Genomic DNA, 23,711 nt, shown 5'->3' with positions numbered 1-23,711 from the left:
TATACAATGTGGTACCTGAAACCCTTTTTTTACCTAAATTTGCAATGGCTTTTTGATAAAAATACATGTGAAATAAAATACAAAAAATACATGTTAGCATTTTTACTAAATATGGTGCAAGCTTAAAACAAAACACCTAGTTTTGCATACAGTTTTACTTAATTAGAAATAATGCACAATCAGCAGAAGATTTTAAAGTAGTCGTAAAGTCAGAAGGTGTTTTATCTTCATGCATGTGCATGAAGATTAAACATCTTCTGTGTGCAGCAGCCCCCCTTAGCCCCTCTAATACTTACCTGAGCCCCATCTCTATCCAGGACGCCCCTCCTTAATGGCTGAGACACAGCAGCGGTGCCATTGTCTCCCGTTGCTGTGAATCAAATTCAGTTAGCCAATGAGGAGAGAGAGGGGGCAGGGCCGAACCACAGCTCTGTGTCTGAATGGACACACAGTGCTGCTGCTCGGCCCAGGTGGCCCCGTAGCAAGCTGCTTGCTGTGGGGGCCCTCAAGGGGAGGGAGGGGCCAGGAGAGCCAAAGAGGGACCCAAGAAGAGTAAGATCCAGGCTGTTCTGTACAAAGCCAACTGCACAGAGCAGGTAAGTATAACATGTTTTTTTTTTAATAAAAATAACAAAGACTTTACTATCACATTAAACCTTCTGTGGTGATGGAGGGCTAGCTATATAATAAAAGAGCTGTGGAATGGCTCATAATGGAAACCTGGTCCTAAAAGGTCCTCCCATAAAATAAATCAAATGTTGCTATACTATTAATTTTCTTATAAACTAAAAATAGACTCTACTTTTTCATAGGCAAAAGTCTAAAAGAACAAAGATTATTGTGCAGTATAATAATGGCTGTATACATAATCTATCACCGTCAGAAAGTTAGTAATACATGAAATGATCTAAAAAAAAAAAGAGTTTGCAGCATAAAACTCTTCGTATAATTTATTCCTCTGGAGATTACTTTAGCAAGAAACATTATCCAAGCTACTTAAAAAGATTTAAATTGCAAAGAGTGACAATGCTGAGGGGTTACCCATGCTTCATGTACCTGGTAATTAGAATGCATTCTGGTAAAAAAGAAAAGTTCCTAAAACAGTAATGCATCATTTAAATTAAAAATAAATTTGTACATCTGTGAAGCACAGTGTATGCTGGCTCAAAATATCTTTAGTTGAAAGTTGCAATTTTTTCATCAGAAGTCTAAATGTCACTTCCCCACTTTGCTTGTTAAACATTTTCATCCAGCCTTGAACAAATGATTCTGTAATTGAACTGCCGTTCAAAAGAAATGGGTCAATTCACAAACAAGATTATAAGCTTGATGAACAGCTATTTTCTAGCTGATCACCTCTAATAAATACCATACCTATCTAATGACTGATATCTGCCAGACAAAATGATGCCTTCAAAGAGAAAGAAGCAAGTGAATGTAATGAGTGAAGAGACATCAAGGGTTTATTTTAGGAGATGGAATCCTGAACAAAAATAGAAAAATTCAACCCTAGCTCACAATCTTAGGACCCATTGAAACTAAATGACGCTCATTAATGCTTGTTGCCACATGCATGGCAACACTCCTGCTCTATGTGTGGTGACATTCATTGTGAATGGCAACCCAAAGCACTGTATAATTGATTGCAAAACATAACCTCACAAGGCAAACACCATGGGGGTTATTTACGAAAGGCAAATCCACTACAAGTACAAAGTGCACTTGAAATTGCACTGAAAGTGCACTTGGAAGTGCAGTGGCTGTAAATCTGAGGGGTAGATCTGAAATGAGTGGAAGCTCTCCTGATTTTATCATCCAATCATGTGCAAGCTAAAATGTTTGTTTTTTATTTTCCTTGCACGTCCCCCTCAGAAATACAGCGACTGCACTTCCAAGTGCACTTGTAATGCAAAGTGGATTTGCCTTTAGTAAATAACCCCCATGTGTGTTGGTGTACTGCATTGGTAATAAGGGGTCACATGTAATTTTCATCCATTGGAAGCCCATTCATAATGAACCGGCTGCCTTAATGCAGTACACTGTAATGGATTCCATAACACGTGGCATGTTAAAGTGGTTGTAAACCCTCTCTGACCTGTTTGCAATATCTCCTAAACCTACATGTTTAGTAGATATTTGCCACAAAGAATGCACAACGGCGCAGGCGCACAACGGCACAGGGGCACTGAGAATGACGGTTTTCTGAATGGATAATCCCGGATTTGACGGCTCCTGTGCACATGCGCGAAGTGACGTCATCACCGCTCTGGGCAATCAGACCCCCGGAGCGGCGATACCCGGAAGTAACCTCCGGGAGAGATGTCTGCAGCTGGAGGGGGAGACGAAGATGGCTTCGGGGGCTTTGATGTAAGGTAAATAATGCATAATGAGCATTGGGGGGGGAGTGAGGGCTTCAGGAGAAGGGGACTTCCTGTCCCACTTCCTCCTTCCGCCGAGGGGCTGCTAAGGCGATACGTCATATCGCCTTTTGGCAGCCCCTCCCTGTAGGCGATCGCCTGGGACACGTGACAGGTCCCAGGCATGCGCAGTGCCGCTCGCGCATGCGCAGTGGGTGCATGCCCGTGAAGCCGAAAGCTGTCACGGCCGGGTGCCCACAGTGACAATGAAGACGCCGGCCGGGGAGGGGGGGAGAGGAGCGGACCCCCGGCCGGCGCGTCGCTGGAAGGCTGGAGCAGGTAAGTGTCAGTTTATTAAAAGCCAGCAGCTACACTTTTTGTAGCTGCTGACTTTTAATAAACTTAAAAAATGGGTGGAAAACCCCTTTAAGTGTGAATAGGTTTTAAATATTCAAAATGTACTTAACCACACAAAAGTGAATTGCACAGAACAGGTAATAGTAGTTATAAAAGTCTTCACAAAATAAAGTTTGCTGCCCTTTTCATTTCAGTCCATTTAAAAGTCCAATAGCTCAGATAAATGTCATGCCTGCCTAGTTTGCTTTTGTCTATGAAACTTATAGTGTAGGTAAAGTTAAAGCTTTTTTTTTTACATTTTGGATAAAATATGGAATGGTTAACAAGCATGTAAAAACCCTAACAATGAATTTCTCTTATTTGCTTTCTTTTGGTCTGGTAAATACACAGTTGAAAGGATTTTATATAAGCAAAAGAAAATCAGTTGATCCTTTCAGAAATCCACTGAGCTTATAACTTCCTCTATGTTTTGTCTCTTCTGACCATGATCACTGATATGTATTTAAATCTCCTTGTGGTGTTCAGAACACTTCCCCCTTTACTATTGAGATGAGGAAAGGGAGAGGTCATTTGTAGTCCTAAAAAATCAAGGCTGGCCAGCACAGGGGAACCATGTGACCACACAGCTGCAGTGTCAGAAAAGGTATTTTTTCCATGCAAACACTTACATTTACATTAATGGCAGCATATCTACATGGGATACATGTAAAGTCACTTTAGGGCACTAATGAGGCTGCACTAAAAGATGGCACTTAGGGACACTGGTAGGTGACACTGATAGGCAGCAATGAAGGGCACTGATGGGCGACACTGATAGGCAGCACTGATAATGAGGCACTGATGGGCACTGATTGGCATCACTGATGGGCACTGATAGGTGGCACTGATGGGCACTGATAGGTGGCATTGGTGGGCACTGCTTAGCAGCAGTGGGTCTGAAGTGTGCAGGATCGATGTGTTTACTCCAGACGATAATAAGCTTTTTTTTACAGCAAGAGGGGGAAAAAAGCTGATTACCGCTTCTGTTTACATCACATGATCAGCTTTTATTGGCTGCTCTTTACTCTGATCTGTGATCAGTCGAGGACTAGTGGACTCGCTGATCACAGAACAAGCCGTGCACATCCCGCAGGGGGCGTGCAGGCATTACATGGACGCTCTCCCGGCAATTTAGGCCTGTGCTGTAGCCGTATTTCAGCTATACTGCGGGCGGCAAGAGGTTAAAAAATAAATAAATTAATGAATTAATTAAAGCGCCCCCTGTGCCCCTATGCTGACGCGCAAAGGTGAACACATACGGTGTGTTCACACCACACATGTGAGGTATCTCCATGAATCTTATAGTGAGAGCAATAATGACCGCCTGTGTAACTCTAAACTGGTAACCTGTAAAGGCTTATAGAGTGTCAGCTTTGGAGATTTTTGAGTACCATAGTTTGGCACAGAATGTGCGTAATTTTAAAGTGTGACATAACATCACCTTTTATATTTTACCAAACAATTGGGTATTATATCGTATTTTTGTGCATTCAAATTCACTAAAGTGTATTCTTTCCAAACAAATTACATTTGAAAAACCACTGCACATATACAGAGTGACATAAAAAATAACAACACTCACCATTTTATTTTCATGGGCCTATGCTTTTTTTACATACTGTACAGTAGGTGCCGCCGATTTTGTGTCAATCTCGCCTCTGCTAGCGGCAAGATTGACCACCCGCGATCCCCGTCACGGGAGCCAGTGCCGAGATATGACGCTCCTCCCGCTGTGCAGCATCTCATGGGGGCAGCGAGCGCGAGAAGCACAGCCTCTAACGGCCATATCCAGCACGATCCCATTGTGCTGGATATACAAAATCGGAGGCACCTACTGTATATGTGAGAAGTGTCAGAATTGGCCCAGTGTTGAAGTGGTGTCCACAAAATCCTGTATGCATTTCAGCATCCCCAAAGCAAATTACATACCACTCCTTTACTTTTTAAATATCTGCTCTTGCCCTTCCCAATAAATACATTTCTTACCGGCTAACCCCTGCCCCCCATGATAGACAGCCGGGGTCACCTATTAAGGCATTTTTTTGGACAAGCTGCACATGGCCTATGTTAAGGACTGGAGCAACTATGTGTACTGAAGAGGAGTGGTATATAATGTGCTGGGGATGCTGGGATGCATGGGGAATTTCGGGGAAAACAGCAATTAAAGCTGAATAAACCCTTTGAAAATGGGTGTTGTGAGAAATCATGTCATGTTATGCTTATTTAAAAAAGCAAAAGCAAAGTAAAAGTATAAGATAATCCCCTATAAACCAATGTATCTTTTTGCACTGAGAGAATGGAACACTTGATAGGTTTTTTCAAGCAAAACAGCAGTTCCAAAATTCTTTGTGCCATATGGTATGCTCCCACACCAGCAGGTCTGCCATTGAAATGGATTTACACAGATCAGCTTGCTCATCTGTAATGCTACTTTTATCATTAATAATTGTTAAAAAATAAAAAACAAACCATTCATTGGCACTTGGATTAGACAGTTGCTGCAGGATAAAAACTTTGCCTGTCATACAAAATTAATGCCCCCCCATAACTGTTACTATATAACTATACACACATGCACATAATATCAGTGCACATATTTTAATGTTTTGACATGTAATGGAAAAAATGTGACTCTTTTGTCAGGATCTTCTATTCATTATTATACACTACACAGTAACAGTTATGATCAGGTTCCTGAATACTTGATTAAACGTAATATGCTTCACATGCTGTGCTCACCTTTTGTAGAGATTTGAACTGTTTAGGTTAAGTGAAAGCAGCACTCAGCATTCCCAAATAGCATCATTTTATGCTTAGAAGAAAGAAACCTCAGCATAGAAACATGTGGGGTAAAAGGTGTCTGTTGAATAGTTTCATAAGTGCCAGTGTATAGCACATCATTTATTTGTATGAAATTTTAAATAAAAAAACAGTAGGTTGAAAACATAAATTGTATGTTTCAGATCTGCAATCAAGTGTGTTTTGCAGAAGTGAGTTTAAACAGGTCCTTTTTTTTCCAAATACATGAGCATGTTGTTTGCCCAGAAACCCCTGCCCAGAGTCTATAGGGGAGATTTACTAAAACGAGTGCACACAGAATCTAGTGCATCTGTAAATAGTAACCAATCAGCTACTAGGCTTTTCTGTCAAAGCTTATTCGAACAAGCCAAAGTTAGAAGCTGATCAGTAAAGTCTAGTACACACAAGCTGAATGTCGGGCAACATCGGCCAGTTCGATAAAAACTGGCTGATATTCGGCCTGTGTGTATGGCAGCCGTTCCCACAGAAGCTGGCCACTTGGTCAGCTTCTTTTGGACAAGCTTGCTGGAAAACCAGTAGGTGACCGACTCCCTGTCAGAACACAAAATAAAAGAAGGGGAGATCCCTGGGTTGAGCAAAAGAAAAACTGGTGTGTACTAGGCTTTACTATGCACAGCTGTACCAGATACTGTGTTCACCAATTTAAGTAAATCCCCCTTACATTATGTGTAGCTCAGTGTAAATGTTAAAATGCAACTAACCATAGATTCAGTTGGGAAATGATTTTTACAGTTGGTCACAACTGTAACCTTTTATAAAATATGATCAGAGAACATAATCTTTTTAGATTTTGTATTGTAACTATTCTGTCTGCCCTTATGTTGTAAATCAATGTGTAAACTTTTGGCGTTATCTAAATCCTGTATAATAATAATATAATAATTATACTGCTGGTACAAGTGAAACGAAAAAAGAGTTCACTCAATAGGACACAGTAAAGGAACAAGCCTTGTGCCCTAATATGTTCAGAATGAGTTTACTGTACACATTTTTATGTCAATCTCCGTGGTAACTAAAGAGAATTTAACTTTAAAGGAGAACTGAGAGGAAATCCTTCCACAGCGAGGCAAATACTTGGTCGTCATGCCAAAACTACTGTCCCCATTGGAAGATTTGCCTTATATTCATGTTCTGAGAACAACTCAAAACTTTGGATTTTCTTTTAACTTCACTTCTGATGATAATGGTAAACAGGACAAATAGAGAGGGTAAAACAAGGTGAGAGAAGGGCTCCAATCAACCATATGGTGTAGTATGTCCTTTTATTAACCTCCTTAACGGTAATCCCATGTGGCTCGGGTTAAATTTTCAGTACCAAAAGCGTTAACCCCATACCACAATCGGGATCGCATCGTAGGATCCAGGCAAAGTTACTAGGATCCTGCAATGTCTCCCTGCTGTGTGTGTGAGCCGTGTCTCCTCTGCTTGATTCCCAGTGCCGAGCTCCATTCCCTGCCAGCGTCGAAACGCACAGGGATGGAGCACGGCGCCAAATTCAAAACACATTACACATACAGTACACTATAATCTTACAGATTACATTACTGTATCAAATTATTTCACATCCCTTTTGTTCCTAGTGGTTTGTCCAGTGCCCTGCATGTCGTTTTATATTATAAATACTGTACTTTCTGCCTGGAAACTGGAGATTGTAAATAGCAACCAAAAGCGATAATGATTTGTGGGAAAATGTGTCATCAAACACTCAAAGTGATGACAGCGACAATTCTGCAATTGAGCAAATGTCAGTGTTTTTGATTTGATTACATTATTGAATAATTTTTATAATTTTTTTATATTATTATTTGTTATAATTATTTATAGTTATTATATTATAATTTATGATTTTGTGTTTCAAACTTTATCATACCCGGGATGTCTACTGGACTCAAGTGTGTTATGCCCCGTACACACGATCGGAATTTCCGATGGAAAAAGTCTGACTAACTTTTTCCATTGGAAATTCCGACCGTGTGCATGCCCCATCAGATTATTTCCATTGGAATTCCGAGAATTCCATCAGAGTTTAGATAGAGAACATGTTCTCTTTTACTACGTGATTTTGGTCGGACAAAAGTCTGACCATGTGTATGGGGCTTTATTCCTAAGAATTACAGGCCTACAATATAAAACACCAAATTTCCATGCAAAACATATACCGCTTTGAGCATCAAAAATCGGACATATTCATACCTCCAGGGTGGTCAAATGCTTAAAAACAAAGAATATACTGTATATTGCACTCACAAATTGAGAAAAATAGTGAGCATGTCTCGGTATTGAAATCTGTCCAAGTTGGATCAGAGGGATCGGCTCAGCCACTACTGACCAGATGGAACCCTGCCATAGAAGCAGGAGAGATGATGCTATAGCCAGATTCTTTGTAGCACCTACACACAGTGTAGGTGCTACAATGTGATCTTCCCCCTAGTGTGCTATAGCAAGGGATACATGTCCCCTTTGTCATTCTTTATTTTTTTTATTCTTTTTTTTTTTTAAAATAGAAAGGGTAGAACTGCTGAAAGGGGACACAGACAGCTAAAAAAAAACAAAAAACATGAGAGGTGTTCTAATCACTCTCCACTGTATCTAAAACTAAAAGAAAAGCTTTGTCTTTTGTTATCTTTAATTGATCTGCCTTTTGCTCATAACTCTGCAACATCACATTATAAAGAAAATGCACACAATGATACTGGTAGCATTGGCTTATCGTGTTCAATTAACAGATGCTAGAAGGAAAGAATATAAGGTATTGGATTGCAGTACTGTAATTTTTTAGCACTAATCACTTGACTATAATGACAGTCTCTACCACAGTCTCAAATCGGATTATGCGTGGTATTGATCAAACACTCAGCAAGTGGCTGTTCCATGCTGCAAAGAAAGCCATTAGTCCAGGTTCAATGGTCTCTTTTCTTTTCATTGACTTTATTGTCATAGCACCATATCTAATTGTACTGCTCGCTGTGTCATTCTGCACCAGCTATATTCTTTATATGCAGGAAAGAAGGATTACATCCTACGAAAGGGAGGCCGGACTCAACTATGGGCAGTTTACATGTAATTTGTGCTTCAGCTTGACTGCTGCTGTCTATGCATGTCAGAACGGAGTATGGTTTGTACACTGACTATGGTTTGTACCTAGTATGTGTAAGGTGAGCTTTACCTACTTGAGGAAAAGTGATTCTATACAGCATTCTATTATTTTGCTCTTGTCAGGCTTTTTTTGTCTGCATTTTTGTATTATTTATAGCTTTAATGTCAGGTGTATAATTACAACAGTATATATTTAAAAACTGGAACACAGGCAAAAGCTGTGCAGGTGTTACAGTACATGGTCCTTGCTTTGAAAGCAGATTTTAAAGTGGCTTGCGTTTGTGCAGTAAAACACTTTGCTGCATGCTATTCAAAGCTCCATACACATATATGTATTAAACTATAAAATAATTAAATAGCAATCAATCTCTTAATGGCATTAGACATTTAATTACTCTGTGATGACTGCCATGAGGAGGCATTTTCTTACAGTGTGCATATGAGCCATTCAATCAAGGATACAATTGATTATGAAATGTAGGTATTAGACATTTAGACATTAATTTCAATATTGTTAAAGGGTGATATATTTTATCAGTGGTGATTAAATAACACCAAAAGAAATCTCTATCTTTCTCCATGTGTATGCAAGACAAGTTTGAGCCAAAATTCCATCGGAAAAAAATCCATGTTTGTTGTCGGAATTTCCGATCGTGTGTACGCGGCATTAGAGTTGATCTGTCAGTAACTGTAAAATTTTGCAGAAAAAATGTTTTTACCTGCAAAATCATGTGCATTTATTATATTTTTTTTACAAAAGGTAAACTTAGCATTAGGGATGAGCTTCGAGTTCGAGTCGAACTCATGTTCAACTTGAACATTGCCTGTTCGTCTGTTTGGCGAACAATTTGGGGTGTTCGCGGCAAATTCGAAAAGCCGCGGAACACCCTGTTAAAGTCTATGGGAGAAATCTAAAGTGCTCATTTTAAAGGCTAATATGCAAGTCATTGTCCTAAAAAGTGTTTGGGGACCTGGGTCCTGCCCCAGGGGACATGTATCAATGCAAAAACGTTTTAAAAATAGAAGTTTTTTCGGGAGCAGTGAATTTAAAAATGCTTAAAGTGAAACAATAAAAGTGAAATATTCACTTTAAAATTCAACCGATGGACGCCTAACTGATAGGTCAAAACCGATGGTTAGTACGCAAAAGCATTGGTTCAAAACCCATGCATGCTCAGAATCAAGTCGACGAATGCTTGGAAGCATTGAACTTAATTTTTCTCTGCACATTCGTTGTGTTTTACGTCACTGCGTTGGACTCGATCGGTTTTTGAACTGATGGTGTGTAGGCACATCAGACCATCAGTCTGCTTCATCGGTTAACCGATGAAAGCGGTCCTTCGGACAATTTTTTTTGTGCTGAAAATGCCCCCCTCGGCTTATACTCGAGTCACCTTTTTGCGCCTGATCTCCTGGACTTTGGGGACCTGGTACTGGTCGGCCTTAGGTCCCCCATGTAGCCCCACTCTTCCTCTACGAGTGTGCAAAGTTTGTTGTCCGGGGGACCTACGGCCGGGGAGCACCAATTTTTCAAACCGGGCACCCCTTCCATAGACTCCCATGTTAAACGGCAATTTCTCGGGTGAATTTGGGGACCCCGTACCGGCCGGTCATAGGTCCCCTGGACCCGCAACTTGGCACACGTGTAGCCCCATTTCTCCTCTGCAAGTGTGCAAAGTTTGTTGTCTGAGGAGCACCGAATTTTCAAAGCCGGGCACCCCTTCCATAGACTCCCATGTTAAACATCAGTCTAGTCATGGACACAGTAAGGCATGGGCATAGTGAGGAATGGGCGCAGTGAGGCATGGACACAGTGAGGCATGGACACAGTGAGACATGGACACAGTGAGACATGGACACAGTGAGACATGGACACAGTGAGGCATGCACATGGACACAGTGAGGCATGGACACAGTGAGGCATGGACACAGTGAGGCATGGACACAGTGAGGCATGGACACAGTGAGACATGGACACAGTGAGGCATGCACATGGACACAGTGAGGCAAAGTGAGGCACAGTGAGGCATGCAGATGGACACCCTAGGCTTATACTCGAGTCAATATGTTTTCCAAGTTTTTTGTGGTAAAATGAGGTGCCTCGGCTTATATTCAGGTCGACTTATACTCGAGTATATATGGTGATCAGTCTGCTGCAGGCAGCAAAAAGCATTGCCCCATTCTTTATTTCCCAAGTGTTCAAACTGCAACACTGCAACTTTGCAGCAAGTCACAAAGAAAGAGTTTACAACAGGGGTCTGCTCTGTGTCTGACATTCATGAACAATGGCAAATGTACAGGCACCATTATTTACATAATTTCTCCATCTCTAAGCCATCATATCAGTCAAGGAAGTATATGCTGACCCTGGAAAATGATTAAATGAAGGTGACACTGCCCGTTTAGAGAGAAAAGCAGATGAAAGCAGTAACAGGGGTGTAGTCTGCTCTTTGCAAGAGGCAACAAATTCTGAAAATTATGACATAAAACTTAGCTTTCTGCACTATTTATGAAAAAATTATCTATTTACAGGTCAATTCCAATTCGAGCACTAAGGTATTTTATGACATACATGACAGTCACATCCCCAGGCAGACAATGCCAAATGACAGACTAAAGCAAATACCTACACACAATAAGAAGAAAGTAGACACATTCACTGTCTAATTTCTGGCAGTTCCCAACTTCTCCTTCCAGCATGTGAAAGCATGAACGGTACCATTTAAAGAGCAGCAGCATAATTACTGACTTGTATATCTGTCATTTAGACACAAATAGAATGAAAAACACTAATGTATAATTATGAAATATGCATGGGCAAAACTGAATGCACTAAATGACAGCTGAAAAGAACAAGTGATTAATTGCTATGTAATGATTTAAGAAGAAGGACCTTGGAAGAAATATATTATGATTTTTTTTTTTATCTGTCACTTGCTAAATTATTGCTGTAATGGAAAGCATGACGGATGTCAAAGAGAAAACCACAGTAAATTATTTCTACTGTAAGTAAGCATTTTTAAACATGCCTAAAAAAGTTTCATGATCTTGTGTTCTCATAGCTCTTTAAAAGTAAACAGCACCAAGAGAATAACGTATACTTGGGCATGCAGCATTTATTTACTTAACATAACATAAAAAAATCTGTCACTGCTTAGACTGATTGCCTCTCTCCTCCTCTCGTCCCGACTGACGTCAGCGGGGGAATCTTGGCTCCTCCCGCCCTAGCTGGCAAATCAAGATAGGAGAGAGGTGGCTGGTCACGTGAGTGCCGAGCGGCGCTCTGAAATGAGGTATAGATGGCATTTTTTTTTATAAAACACAGAGACTGGGGCACATAACAAAACAAAATACAGAGAATTATATAAAGATGTGACATTGGCTTCACCACTTCCTGCCCAGCCCATAGTATTATGACGGCCGCAGAAACCTTTCATTGATCCAGGCGGTCGTCATATGACGTCCTGGGAACCCATAGTGTGGAGCGCGCGCTCGCATCACTGGGGACCCAATGCGCGTGCCCGGTGGCCGCGATGTCCGCCGGGCACCCATGATTGCTCGTTACAGAGCCAGGGACGTGGATCTCTGTGTGTAAAGAGATCAACGTCCTGTCAGGGAGAGGAGACATATGGTGTGTCCCTTGTACATAGGGACACTGATCTGGCTCCTCCCCTTGTGAGTGCCCTCCCCCCACAGTACGAATCACTCCCTAGGGAACACATTAACCCCTTGATCGCCCCCCAGTGTTAACCCTCTCCCTGCCAGTCACATTTATACAGTAATCAGTGCATATTTATAGCACTGTTTGCTGTATGAATGGTCCCAAAATAGTGTCAAAAGTGTCTGATCTGTCTGCCGCAATATTGCAGTCCTGACAAAAATCACAGATCGCCGCCATTACTAGTAAAAAAATAATAATAAAAAAAAAAGGCATAAATCTATCCCCTATATTGTAGGTGCTTTAACTTTTGCGCAAACCAATCAATAAATGTTTATTACGATTTTTTTTCCAAAAATATCTAGAAGAATACGTATCGGAATAAACTAATAAAAAAAAGTTTTTTTTTTTTTTTTATTGGGATATTTATTATAGCAAAAATTTTAAAATATTGTGTTTTTTTCGAAATTGGCGCTTAATGATCAAATATCACCAAAATAAAGCTCTATTTGTGGGGAAAAAAGGAGCAACATCTCATTCAAAGCGTGACGGTGCTGAAAGCTGAAAATTGGCCTGCGCAGGAAGGGGGTGAAAATGCCCGGTATTGAAGTGGTTAACTATGTTATAGTCCGGGCAATTTTGAATCATTTCCATTGACCAGAACTTTTGTAAGCCCCCAGATCTTATCAGAGATGTATTTGTTAGTGACATAATTGTTGAGTTTCCACTGCTGTCTGCTCAGAAATCCAAATATCAATATAAAGGTAAAAGTATGGCGTGTCATTCATCTATTTTGTTGTTGATTTTTTACTCAAATATCATTTGTTTGACAATACTTCACCTATTATTCTAGAAAATTCCCATTATTTGTTTTCACCATTCAGCTGAATTCAATCTGGTTTCACTATTGGCACTGGAACTTATAGTAATATTTGTCAAATCTGTCTCAAATTGAACCCAGGTACATTCGGCTTTTCTCTAGCCTTTGACACATGTAGCTCACCCAGCTGTTTGTATATACACACTGTACTGTATGTACATGCATACATTATATACTCATATAATTTCTAACTGATAGACTCATTTTGTGAGTAGTTGTAATCTTTTAATACACAGAAAATACAAAGCAACCAAGTGTAATTTATTATCCATGTGACCTTAAAAACCAATGGAACTCTTGGGGGGAACCCTATTTAATCTTCACTCAGCAATATAGTGTAATCTGTATTTCCAAACCCTTTAGCCAATTTTTTAAGAAATTAAACCTAAAAGTGTCAGTTAAGTAAGGACTGTTAACCTATGCTTTCTTAACCAGCAAAGTTTGTAACCTTCTGTTAACAACAGGAAAACTTTACTATGGAGATGGAATTTCCTGTTGGGTTATTACTAGGGATTAGAGGCCAGAGGGGACAGGTAAAGCAGAAAATTCTACATTCCATGGAGATATTCTATAGGAAAAATGTTCACTGTATAACCATTTTGCTAAAAAAGAGCAAGATGCAAATGTCACAGGAACCCTGAAGCCATTTATCATAATTGTACTTTGTCATGTGGTCTCAGGGGGCATATATTTATATGTATCTAGGGAGGCTGATAATAAACTTGGCATGCCAACATATTTTTTCATAAATATTCAGCATCACAGAATGTGCCTCTCTAAAACATTGTATATATGGAATAAAAAACAGGGAACTGAACAAATGAGGAAAAGGTACTCTTGAAAACAGCACACATACGAAGCAACATATTATACAGTGTCATGCTTTAACACAAGCTGTTGCCAAAATTAAAGTGGTTGTAAAGGATAAAGTTTTTTTTTACTTAATAAAATATCTTCCAAGATTAGATCCTGGCTCAGGAGCAAGCCCGTAACATCTGCCCCCCCCCCCCATAGCAGGCACTGAAGAGGAGGAGTGGACAGCACTGGAAGGGAACCCCAGAAGAGGAGGTTCAGGGCTGTTCTGTGCAATACCAGGTAAATAGGTACTATGTCTGTTATTTTAATAAAAAAAAATAACCTTTAGCCCTGGTTCACACTGGGCTGCAGGAGTGAAGCCGTGCGAGTTCAGCTGAACTCGCATGATTTCACTCCCGCTGGCAGTCCCGATTTCGGCCGCGATTTAAGAGACATCTGTGCAGGTTTCTGCACAGATGTCAATGTAAATTGCAGCCCGAAATCGCAAAAAGTAGTACAGGAACTACTTTTTGAAATCGGTGCAGCGCCGCAGATGCGGCGTCGCACCGATTAGGACGGTACCATTGCAGACAATTGCCGGCAAATGCCGCCGATTTGAGATGCGATTTGACATGTGAAATCGCATCTCAAATCGTACCAAATCGTACCCAGTGTGAACCTGGGCTTAGTAAAACTTTATTGATACTAAACAAATTTAAAAATATGCATGGAAAGTAGGAGTTTACCTCTTGTTTGAAGTTTGGGTTATTATGTTCCTTTTATATAATTAAGCACATGAGGTGACTAACGTTTTAAAAAAAAAAAAAAAACAAGCTATTTGTACTGAAGATTACACTACACTGTTATAGAGGTGAGAAAGACTTCTTTTGACATATTATGATGTTTTACATACTTATGGCTGTAACTTGTCTACAATTGTTCATGACCTGTATGTACACTTGGAAAATAAAATCTTTAAAAAAAAATTAAATAAATATGCATGGAAAAACTATAAATCTATATATATGAACTTCTTCAGTTTGTACAGTATGCATAAATATATACGGGCCACCCCATATAAGTAACTTTTTTCATTAATAGCACTTTTTTAGCTTTACAGACATTCCTATACCAGTGATGGTGAACCTTGGCAACCCAGATGTTTTGGAACTATATTTCCCATGATGCTCATACACTCTGAAGTGTAGTGTAATGGAGCATAATGGCATGTAGTTCCAAAACATCTGTGGTGCCAAGGTTGGCCATCACTGTCCTATACCATGGTCGACATGGCATACAAATTGCTTTAGCAGTCTTCTTAGCATAATTTCTGTTTGTATGCTATAGACATTGGCCCAGATTCAGCTACATTTGCGCATTTATTACGGAGGCGCAGGGCAACGATTTTGCCCTGCGCCCCCGCAATTTTTTTGCGCTGCCCTCGATTCACGGAGCAGAAGCTCCGTAAATTGCTCGGGCGCGCCGGCAAAATGCCCAGCGCAAGCTTGCGCAATTTAAATGATCCCGTAGGGGGCAGGATTTATTTAAATTAGGCGCGTTCCCGCGCCGATCGTAGAGCGCATGCTCCGTCGGGACACTTTCCCGATGTGCATTGCGGCAAATGACGTCGCAAGGACGTCATTTGCTTCAAAGTGAACGTGAATGGCGTCCAGCGCCATTCACGAATCACTTACGCAAAGTACGTAAAATTCAAATTTTGTGACGCGGGAACGACGGGTATACGTAACATTGGCTGCCCCTGCTAATAGCAGGGGCAGCCTTACGCAAAAACTGCCGTACGGAAACAACGTAAATTGCGTACGCAGGGCTCACGCAACGTTGTGAATCGGTGTTAGTGTGCAATTTGCATACTATACGCTGAGCACAACGGGAACGCCACCTAGCGGCCATCGCAATAATGCAGCCTAAGATATGCGGGCATAAGAGCCTAACAAGGTTCCTAAATCAGGAGCACTCGTTACGCCGGGGCAAGTAAGCAATTGCGCTGTGTAACCTATGGTTACACAGGCGCAATTGCTTCTCGAATCCACCCCATTGTACCCAAAAAAGACGCTGTAATAAATGTGATTTGCTATCAGAGTTCTGGGACATGTACAAACCTTATTTATGATGTGTGGGCCAGGTTGTAATCTTTCTTTTAGTTATTATTGGCTAAAATGTAATAACCTTCTGTGCTATTTCAACTTGTTTTGAATTTTTGACCATTACATTTAAATTACACACTTATTTAATAGAACCCTGCACTGAGAAACAATATAGGCCTCCACTATCCATTTTGAAAATGCTAGCTGCCTGGCTTTCTATTGGTTCAATGGATTCAATAACTAACATGGTTGAAATGTGCAGGATGTTCGATATCCCCTGACTTCACTAGATGCCTTTTTGTTCCAGTGTAGCAGTTTAGGAAGTATTGAGACCAGACACAGCCATGTAACCAGCATTTTCAGAAAGAAATTAGCAATAGCAACTTCCATATTTCTCTCAGTATATGTTTTAATAAAAGGCACAACCTTTAGGAATTATAGAAGTTCTATGTTTAAGTTAAGAAACATTTGTCCTGAGCCCAGGTGCAACATCTTAATGTCTTGAACATTTTAATAGCTGAAGAATGAGAGCTGCCGTAAAGATGCAAAGTCATGTCATGAAGAAGGTTATTATATAGATGATGGACGGATAGAAGTACAAGGCTGCCAGTGGCAACATTGCATTTCTTGCCCTCTCTGAACCCAATCAGTGCTGAGACCACAGCAATCTTTGTTTCTAACCACTTAGCTGTTAAAACAAATAGAAGTATCTGAAAATAATTAATTCCAGAAAACATATAAGACACAGCTAGCATATTATGTTAATAAAATCCAATGTGGCAGTAATTCTGCATCTAAATTCAAACAATCATATTTATTGTCCTCACTGCTGATTGTATTAAATGCAGCTTTAGGCACATCCTTCAGTATTGAATGTAAATAATATTAATGCTATCTACATTTTGCTACAAATAATTAGGAGTTAAAGGAGAAGTTTAGGGTGACTAAAAAAAACAAACATACATAGTCATCTCCATTCTGCAGCATTGGTGTGATGCTGCAGCTGTCCCCTGACGCTAAGCCTGCCTGATAACTGAGCGATTACATGATCGAGCTCTGGAGGGAATGCTCTCTGCTCTTCTCTTCCAGAACTCATTGGAGCACTGGCTGGAGAGGGGGTGGGAGCAGCTGGATTTGAGTCTTAGCTGCGTGCTGAGAAATGGAGCTAGCTGTCAGTAAGGCAGCTGGGTAGATACCAACAAAATGGTTGGGGTCCTTCCAGATCCTGGAGAGGCTCTGTGACATCAGCTGACAGTGGACTTTAGCTGTCAGCTGATTCTGGGTCAAAAAAAAGCACACGTGACCCAGAAGAGAAGAATGACCAAAAAAGCTTTGGCCATGCTTCTCAGCACTGTTATACCTTATATAAAGTATACACAGGCAGAACAGCAGTACAGATGGTCCAATGCAGAATGCCTCCTTTTTCCTCCTTCTCTATAGAAAATGTATTTTGTTAATTACACTGTGAATTGGGAATAGCCTATTCAGACACATAATTCTTGCCTTCACTCACAGATTGCATTACAAGTTGTGTAATAAATTAAATAACGTTTCTCAATGGAGGAGGGGGAAAGAGGAACCCCTAGACTATCTGTAATGCTGCATTGCCTGAAGACACTGTTAAAGTGGTTGTAAACCCAACCACACAACTTGCACCTACAGGTAAGCCTAGATTAAGGCTTACCTGTGGGTGCAAGAAATATCTCCTAAACCTGCATGGTTTAGGAGATATTTACAATAATGACAGGCGCCATGGACAACGGCGCAGGCGAACTGAGCGTGCCGTTTTTCTGAATGGCATAATTTGGGTTAATGCCATATTCCCGCGCATGCGCGCGGATCTGCCGGTCTCGCGCGTGGGAGTGACGTTATCGTCGTTCTGGCCAATCACAGTGCTGGAGCGGTGATACAAGGAAGGATCTGCAAGGGGACATGGCGGCGGCGGGGAACGAGGAACACTTTGGGGGCTTCGATTTCAGGTAAGTGCCACATAATGAGCTAGTATGCTATGCTATACTAGCTCATTATGCCTTTCTCTTGCAGAATTTGTTTTCTCCCTGTTTATCGGGGGGGGGGGGGGTACTTTCTCTTTAACCCTCCCTAGTGTTGTAAAGTGCTGCGCAAACTGTTAGCGCTATAATAAATCCTGTAAAATAATAATAATTACAGCACCAGAAGTTCAGAGACAGGAAGAAAACAGGCATCCCTGCAAGTGAAGACTTTTACAGGATTCTGCTGCCTGCACAATTTAAGACATCCTTCATTACAGGTAAGTGATTTAAATATAGCTATAAGGATTTTTTTCAAAATAGTCAGTATCTCCTTTCAGTTTGCTGTAGTCAGGTCAGTGAAAAGGGAATTCTAATCTATAGCTATGGGAAACAGAATTATGTTTGTAAAAAAAATTAATACTGTATAAGCAACATTTTGCAGATCAATTTGATTAATGAAGTACCAAAAACAAACCATGTACCGTACAGTTGAGGAATCCCATCTTATTTTATTTTTTTTATAAACTACATTTCCAAAATTAAAAAGAGGAACGATTGCTGTTGGCTGCAACACATCATTGCTTTTGGAACCCTACTCCCTGCTTTATTTTTTAAGCAGGAATGGAAGTTTGGCCGAATCTGTCAGATAAGAAAGTGGAATGAAGTGGTTGTGGGTAGCCCCGGCAATTGCCCATAACAGTTCCGAGCTTCAAAAAAACCACAGTGATATTTGGTTATACAGCATTTGAACTGTACACATTTCTATATAGACTTAACCCGTATCATATTTCACTAAACTCTTCCAACAGAATGTGTGTAGACCAAACAAAAGTATTTTAATATGTTTAAATAAACTATAGAAATATTCCCAGTCTTGGTGAAAACCATCATGTTTGATTTGTGCACATTAAACAGTGAATAATTGCTGTACAGTCTCCACACATATGGCGTGAACATACAAAATGTGTAAGTTCAGGAGTGGCTCTGTTTATATATTTATATCTGCCTATACATCATTTCTTTATGCTTGACTAAAAAGATGGCATCTGTTGCTGGGAGTAGGCTTTGCAATGCTGATGACATGGTTAGCTAATGGCCTACCACATTCACTAACATCTACTTGACATACTACATAAACACATTTTTAATTTTACCTCCGGATAGTGGCCAACATCAACATAGGTACAGACAGGGTGAAAAGCTCCAGTTCCACATGCATACAAATGAGTTTGGTTGTAAACCTTCAGAACCTTAATAAAATTGGCACATTCTCTCTGTGGAAAGAAACAGAAATAGAAAATTAGTATATTCGGGCACAGTAAATACATAGCTTAGGTGCATATATAACTAAGATTATTCAGATTCCCATTCCAATCATGCACTCATTAAAGAATACATTTCTTGGAAAAAAAAACACTTTAATTTCTAGTAATTAATTTCCCTGTCAATAAATGTTTTTTATTTCTTTATAGATGCCTCTTCCTTCACAGTGCCACTCTTGTAGGTCTCTTGTGTATAGTATATGCCTCCAGTTTATTTTTCATCCAATGATAACGGAAGTCTGTAAGGTATGCACTGTGGGCCATTGGGCACATTTCATAAAGCAAAAGAACATAGCAGGTTGCTGTATGTAGCTTCATTGTGGCAACTTGTCCCACATGCTTTCATATGGTGACTTTGTAAAACGTGGCATATCTTAAAATCATAGTTTAGCAGTAAATGTGGTATTTCATTAGTACTAAAAAAGAAAAAAGAGAACGGAGGGCGCACCGACCTAGTGTGATACTGCTAAATGAATTTTATTAAAATTGTTAAAATAAATCATTGTACTCACAAAGTGGAGTTTAAAATCAAGCCTTGAAAGACAATACAGCAGAAGTCCAACAACATCAGCAGGATACGATATTCACTTGAATCTACGACCGATGTTAGGGCTTCTTAACTGACTTTTTCCATCGGAAATTACAATCGTGTGTACAAGGCATAAGGCCTCCTCTCCCTTACTGTCTGCATATCTGGTTGTTAGGAGGCCTCCTATCAATCAGTTATGCTGATGGTGTGCAGAGCCTGATGGGAAAGCTTAGTCACTAGCTCCCTATCAGATCCACCCTCAACTTGTGATTCACAGTATGTAGTGGGTGGATTTTATAGCCAATAGCAGGCTTTCTATTGGATATGAATCAACCCACTTCCATGTTGTCAATCACAAGGGGAACAGGCCTAAAGGGGAACTAGCATATGTGAATCCCCATCGGGCTCAGACCACCCAAATGTAAAACTCCCTTGCACTGCATTGTCTGTGTGATAGCTGCAGAGGCAGGGAAAGAGCACACGTAACTCCATGTAGACACACCATGTCTTACTGTACCTCTGCAGGCAGTGCATGCTTCGGTTTCATGTATCTGTTTATAACAGGTACATTAATTTGTCACCCTCACTAACATGTGCCCTGTATAGTCATAGATACTCTTTATAACCTCCCCTGAATACATTTTGGTATACATACTGTCACTCTTTGAATGACCATTGTGCGGTCATGCAAAACGATATCCATATGAATTATTATTATTTTTTTGACAAATAAAGCTTTCTTTTGGTGGTATTTGATTACCACTGTGGTTTAAATTTTTTGTTAAAAAAATGTTCTCCTTCATTGATGTACGCTGATGAGGCTGCACTGGTGGGCACTAATAGGCTTCACTGAATGGCATTAATAGGTGGCACTGATGGTTACCGATAGGCTGCACTGATGGGCACTAATAAGGCGGTACTGAAGGGCACCGATAGGTGGCACTGGTGGACACTGATGGGTGGCACTGATGGGTGGCACTGATAGGCATTTATATGTGGCACTGGTTGGCATTGATAGGTGGCACTGACAGGCGGCACTGGTGGGCACAATTGAGGTGGCTGCACTTATTCCTCTTTGGGACTGATGTCCCTTTCACAGAAGCCGGCAATCATCTTTTTTTTCTCCTCACACTGTTAGCGTGAGGAGAAAAAAATCAACGATTATCGATCTACTGTTTACATCAGGTGATCGGCTGACAGCTGATCACATGGTAAGGGGTCGGGATCTGTGATCACCCGAGTCTCATTGAATCTGCGATTACAGGGGGCGCGCTGGAAGAATGCAAAGGCTAGCACGTTTATTGACGGCCTCCCAGCAATGTAGGTCCGCGTTGTAGCCGGCATTTGGCTATAGCGCACATGGGAAGGGGTTAAAATCAGAGCTATCAAATGTTAGGATCCCTTGTTCTGTGTCCACACACATTCAGATTTTTTTGCTCATTGTAGATCCAAAGGGACTTGCTAAAACGGTAAATTCAAACTATAAAGAGAAACAAATCTGTTTAGCGCATATGTGGCCCACTTTAAGATTCAGTCGTACATTTGTTGTGTTGTAAACTTGATGTTGTGTGACTCTGGCATGCTACAGGGTTAATGTCAGTTACACTTAGAGAGCAGACTGATATTTTGTTAACCTAACTGCTTGTTAAAATAGTTTGCAGCAGATTTTCAGATCTGAGACAGAACAGTTCCAAAGGCGTTTTGTATATGGACGTGTGTCATAACCACGACACAACTCTCACCTCCTTCTTGGCTCTGGGCCTAAAAAAACATTCATTCCAACCTCTCCTGCACAGATCAATATATTCATAACTTCAACAGCTTAGTATAAAAATAAACCGTAAAGTATGTCGTGTCACAGAGTTGAAATTAAAAAATATAGTTTTTGTGTATGAGTAAAAAATATTATAAATGTTTTAGGCCTCTTGCTCATGGTCATAATGTCAAGCATATGGATGTACAGTGTAAAACTCATCTGTTGTTGTGGCACCCCAAAGCCACAGCTGAAGAGTATTTTTGTCCATAGGAATATATAAAAGAAATTATGTTCACAAATAACGGCTAATATCATCGTGTACTTGCACAGGCATATGGGTGTAGTTTTCAAAAAGTAAAATTTTAGGTGAGTACATGCCAGTATCAGTGATTACATGCACACAGTGTTTTCTGTAATATAGACAAATGGGCTCACGAACGCCACAGCAATAGATATATTTCACAAGGTATGCCCATACACGAGGCATTACGCCACATACAAGAGGCCCAAATGTGTATGAAAATGCTAAATGTTTTTGTTTCAAAAAAAGTTAGGTAGTTGTTAAGACCCTTGTCAGTTTTTTCTCTGAGACACAGCAGTAACTAACAATATCCCCTCCAAAACAGTTGTTACCAGAGCAGGTTTTTCTACTGTAAGATTTACTATCACCTACTGTAACTGCTGCAACTAAATAAATATGAATTTCCCATAATTTTTTGTACCAGTGACAATACGTCTGTTTGGCAGCATTAGGGTAATTGGTTTGAATACCAACAATCACACTAACTGCATTGAGTATGCATGTTCTCCCTGTACCTGTGTGGGTTCCTCCGGGGACTCTGGTTTCTTCCAACTATCTAAAGACATGCTGGTAGGTTAACCACTTAAGCCCTGGAAGGATTTTCCCCCTTAATGACCAGGCCATTTTTTTGTGATATGCAACTGCATTGCTTTAACTGACAATTGCCCTGTCGTGCAACGCTGTACCCAAACAAAATTTACGTCCTTTTGTTCCCACAAATAGAGCTTTCTTTTGGTGGTATTTGATCACCTCTGCGGTTTTTATTTTTTGCTCTATAAACAAGAAAAATTGTAAATTTTGAAAAAAAAACAATATTTTTTACTTTTTGCTATAATACCCCCCCCCCCCCCAAAAAAAAGACTAAAGATTCTTTCTCAGTTTAGGACAATATGTATTCTTCCACATATTTTTTATAACAATAATTGCAATAAGTGTGTATTGATTGGTTTGTGCAAAAGTTATAGCGTTTACAAAATAGGGGATATATTTATGGCATTTTTATTATACTTTTTTTACTAGTAATGAGGGTGATCTGCGATTTTTGCTGGACTGCAACATTGCGGTGGAATGATCGGACACTTTTGACACTTTTTTAGGACCATTGACATTCATACAGTGATCAGAGCCAAAAAAAGACACTGATTACTGTATAAATGTCATTGGCAGGGAAGGGGTTAACACTAGGGGGTGATCAAGTGGTTAAATGTGTGTCCTAGGGACAGGGAGTGATTCTAAGGCCCCGTACACACGACCAAACATGTATGCTGAAACTGGTCCGCGGGCCAGTTTCAGCATACATGTTCGGTCGTGTGTAGGCGCGAGCGGGCCGAATTCCAGCAAACATTTGCCCGCCGGGCCTTTTCCCAGCAGACAAATATTCCTGGACGTGTTTTAAAACCGTCCACTGGAATCCTGCCCGCTCGGACATGTACAGTCGTCAGTACAGACCTACCGTACATGTCCGAGCGCCCGCCGTCCCTCGCATGCGTCGAATGACTTTGACGCATGCGTGGAAGCCTTTAAATGGCAGGCCCGCCCATGTCGCCGCGTCATCGTCGCGGCGACGACGCGGACACGCCCCGCGTATTGTTTACGCGCGGACTTCTGTACGATGGTTAGTACAACCATCGTACAGAAGCCCTCTGGCAGGCATGTACGGTGAAAACGGTCCGACGGACCGGTTTCATCGTACATGTTTGCTCGT

The 23,711-nt window shown here is 40.6% G+C and overlaps 1 protein-coding gene across 1 annotated transcript in view; it reads right to left on the bottom strand.

Moving 5' to 3' along the window:
* Positions 1-23,711, bottom strand: part of SEMA3A (semaphorin 3A) — a 294,077-nt gene that overhangs the window by 145,451 nt on the left and 124,915 nt on the right. Inside the window, exon 4 of the mRNA XM_040343438.1 lies at positions 19,253-19,372. Within this exon, the coding sequence (XP_040199372.1) occupies positions 19,253-19,372 (120 nt within the window). The remainder of the gene's footprint in view (positions 1-19,252; positions 19,373-23,711) is intronic.

Source organism: Rana temporaria, chromosome 3 (assembly GCF_905171775.1).
Source record: "Rana temporaria chromosome 3, aRanTem1.1, whole genome shotgun sequence".
NCBI classification, from domain to species: Eukaryota; Metazoa; Chordata; class Amphibia; order Anura; family Ranidae; genus Rana; species Rana temporaria.
The sequence above is the reverse complement of the archived record's forward strand: the minus strand, read 5'-3'. Positions and strand labels throughout refer to the sequence as shown.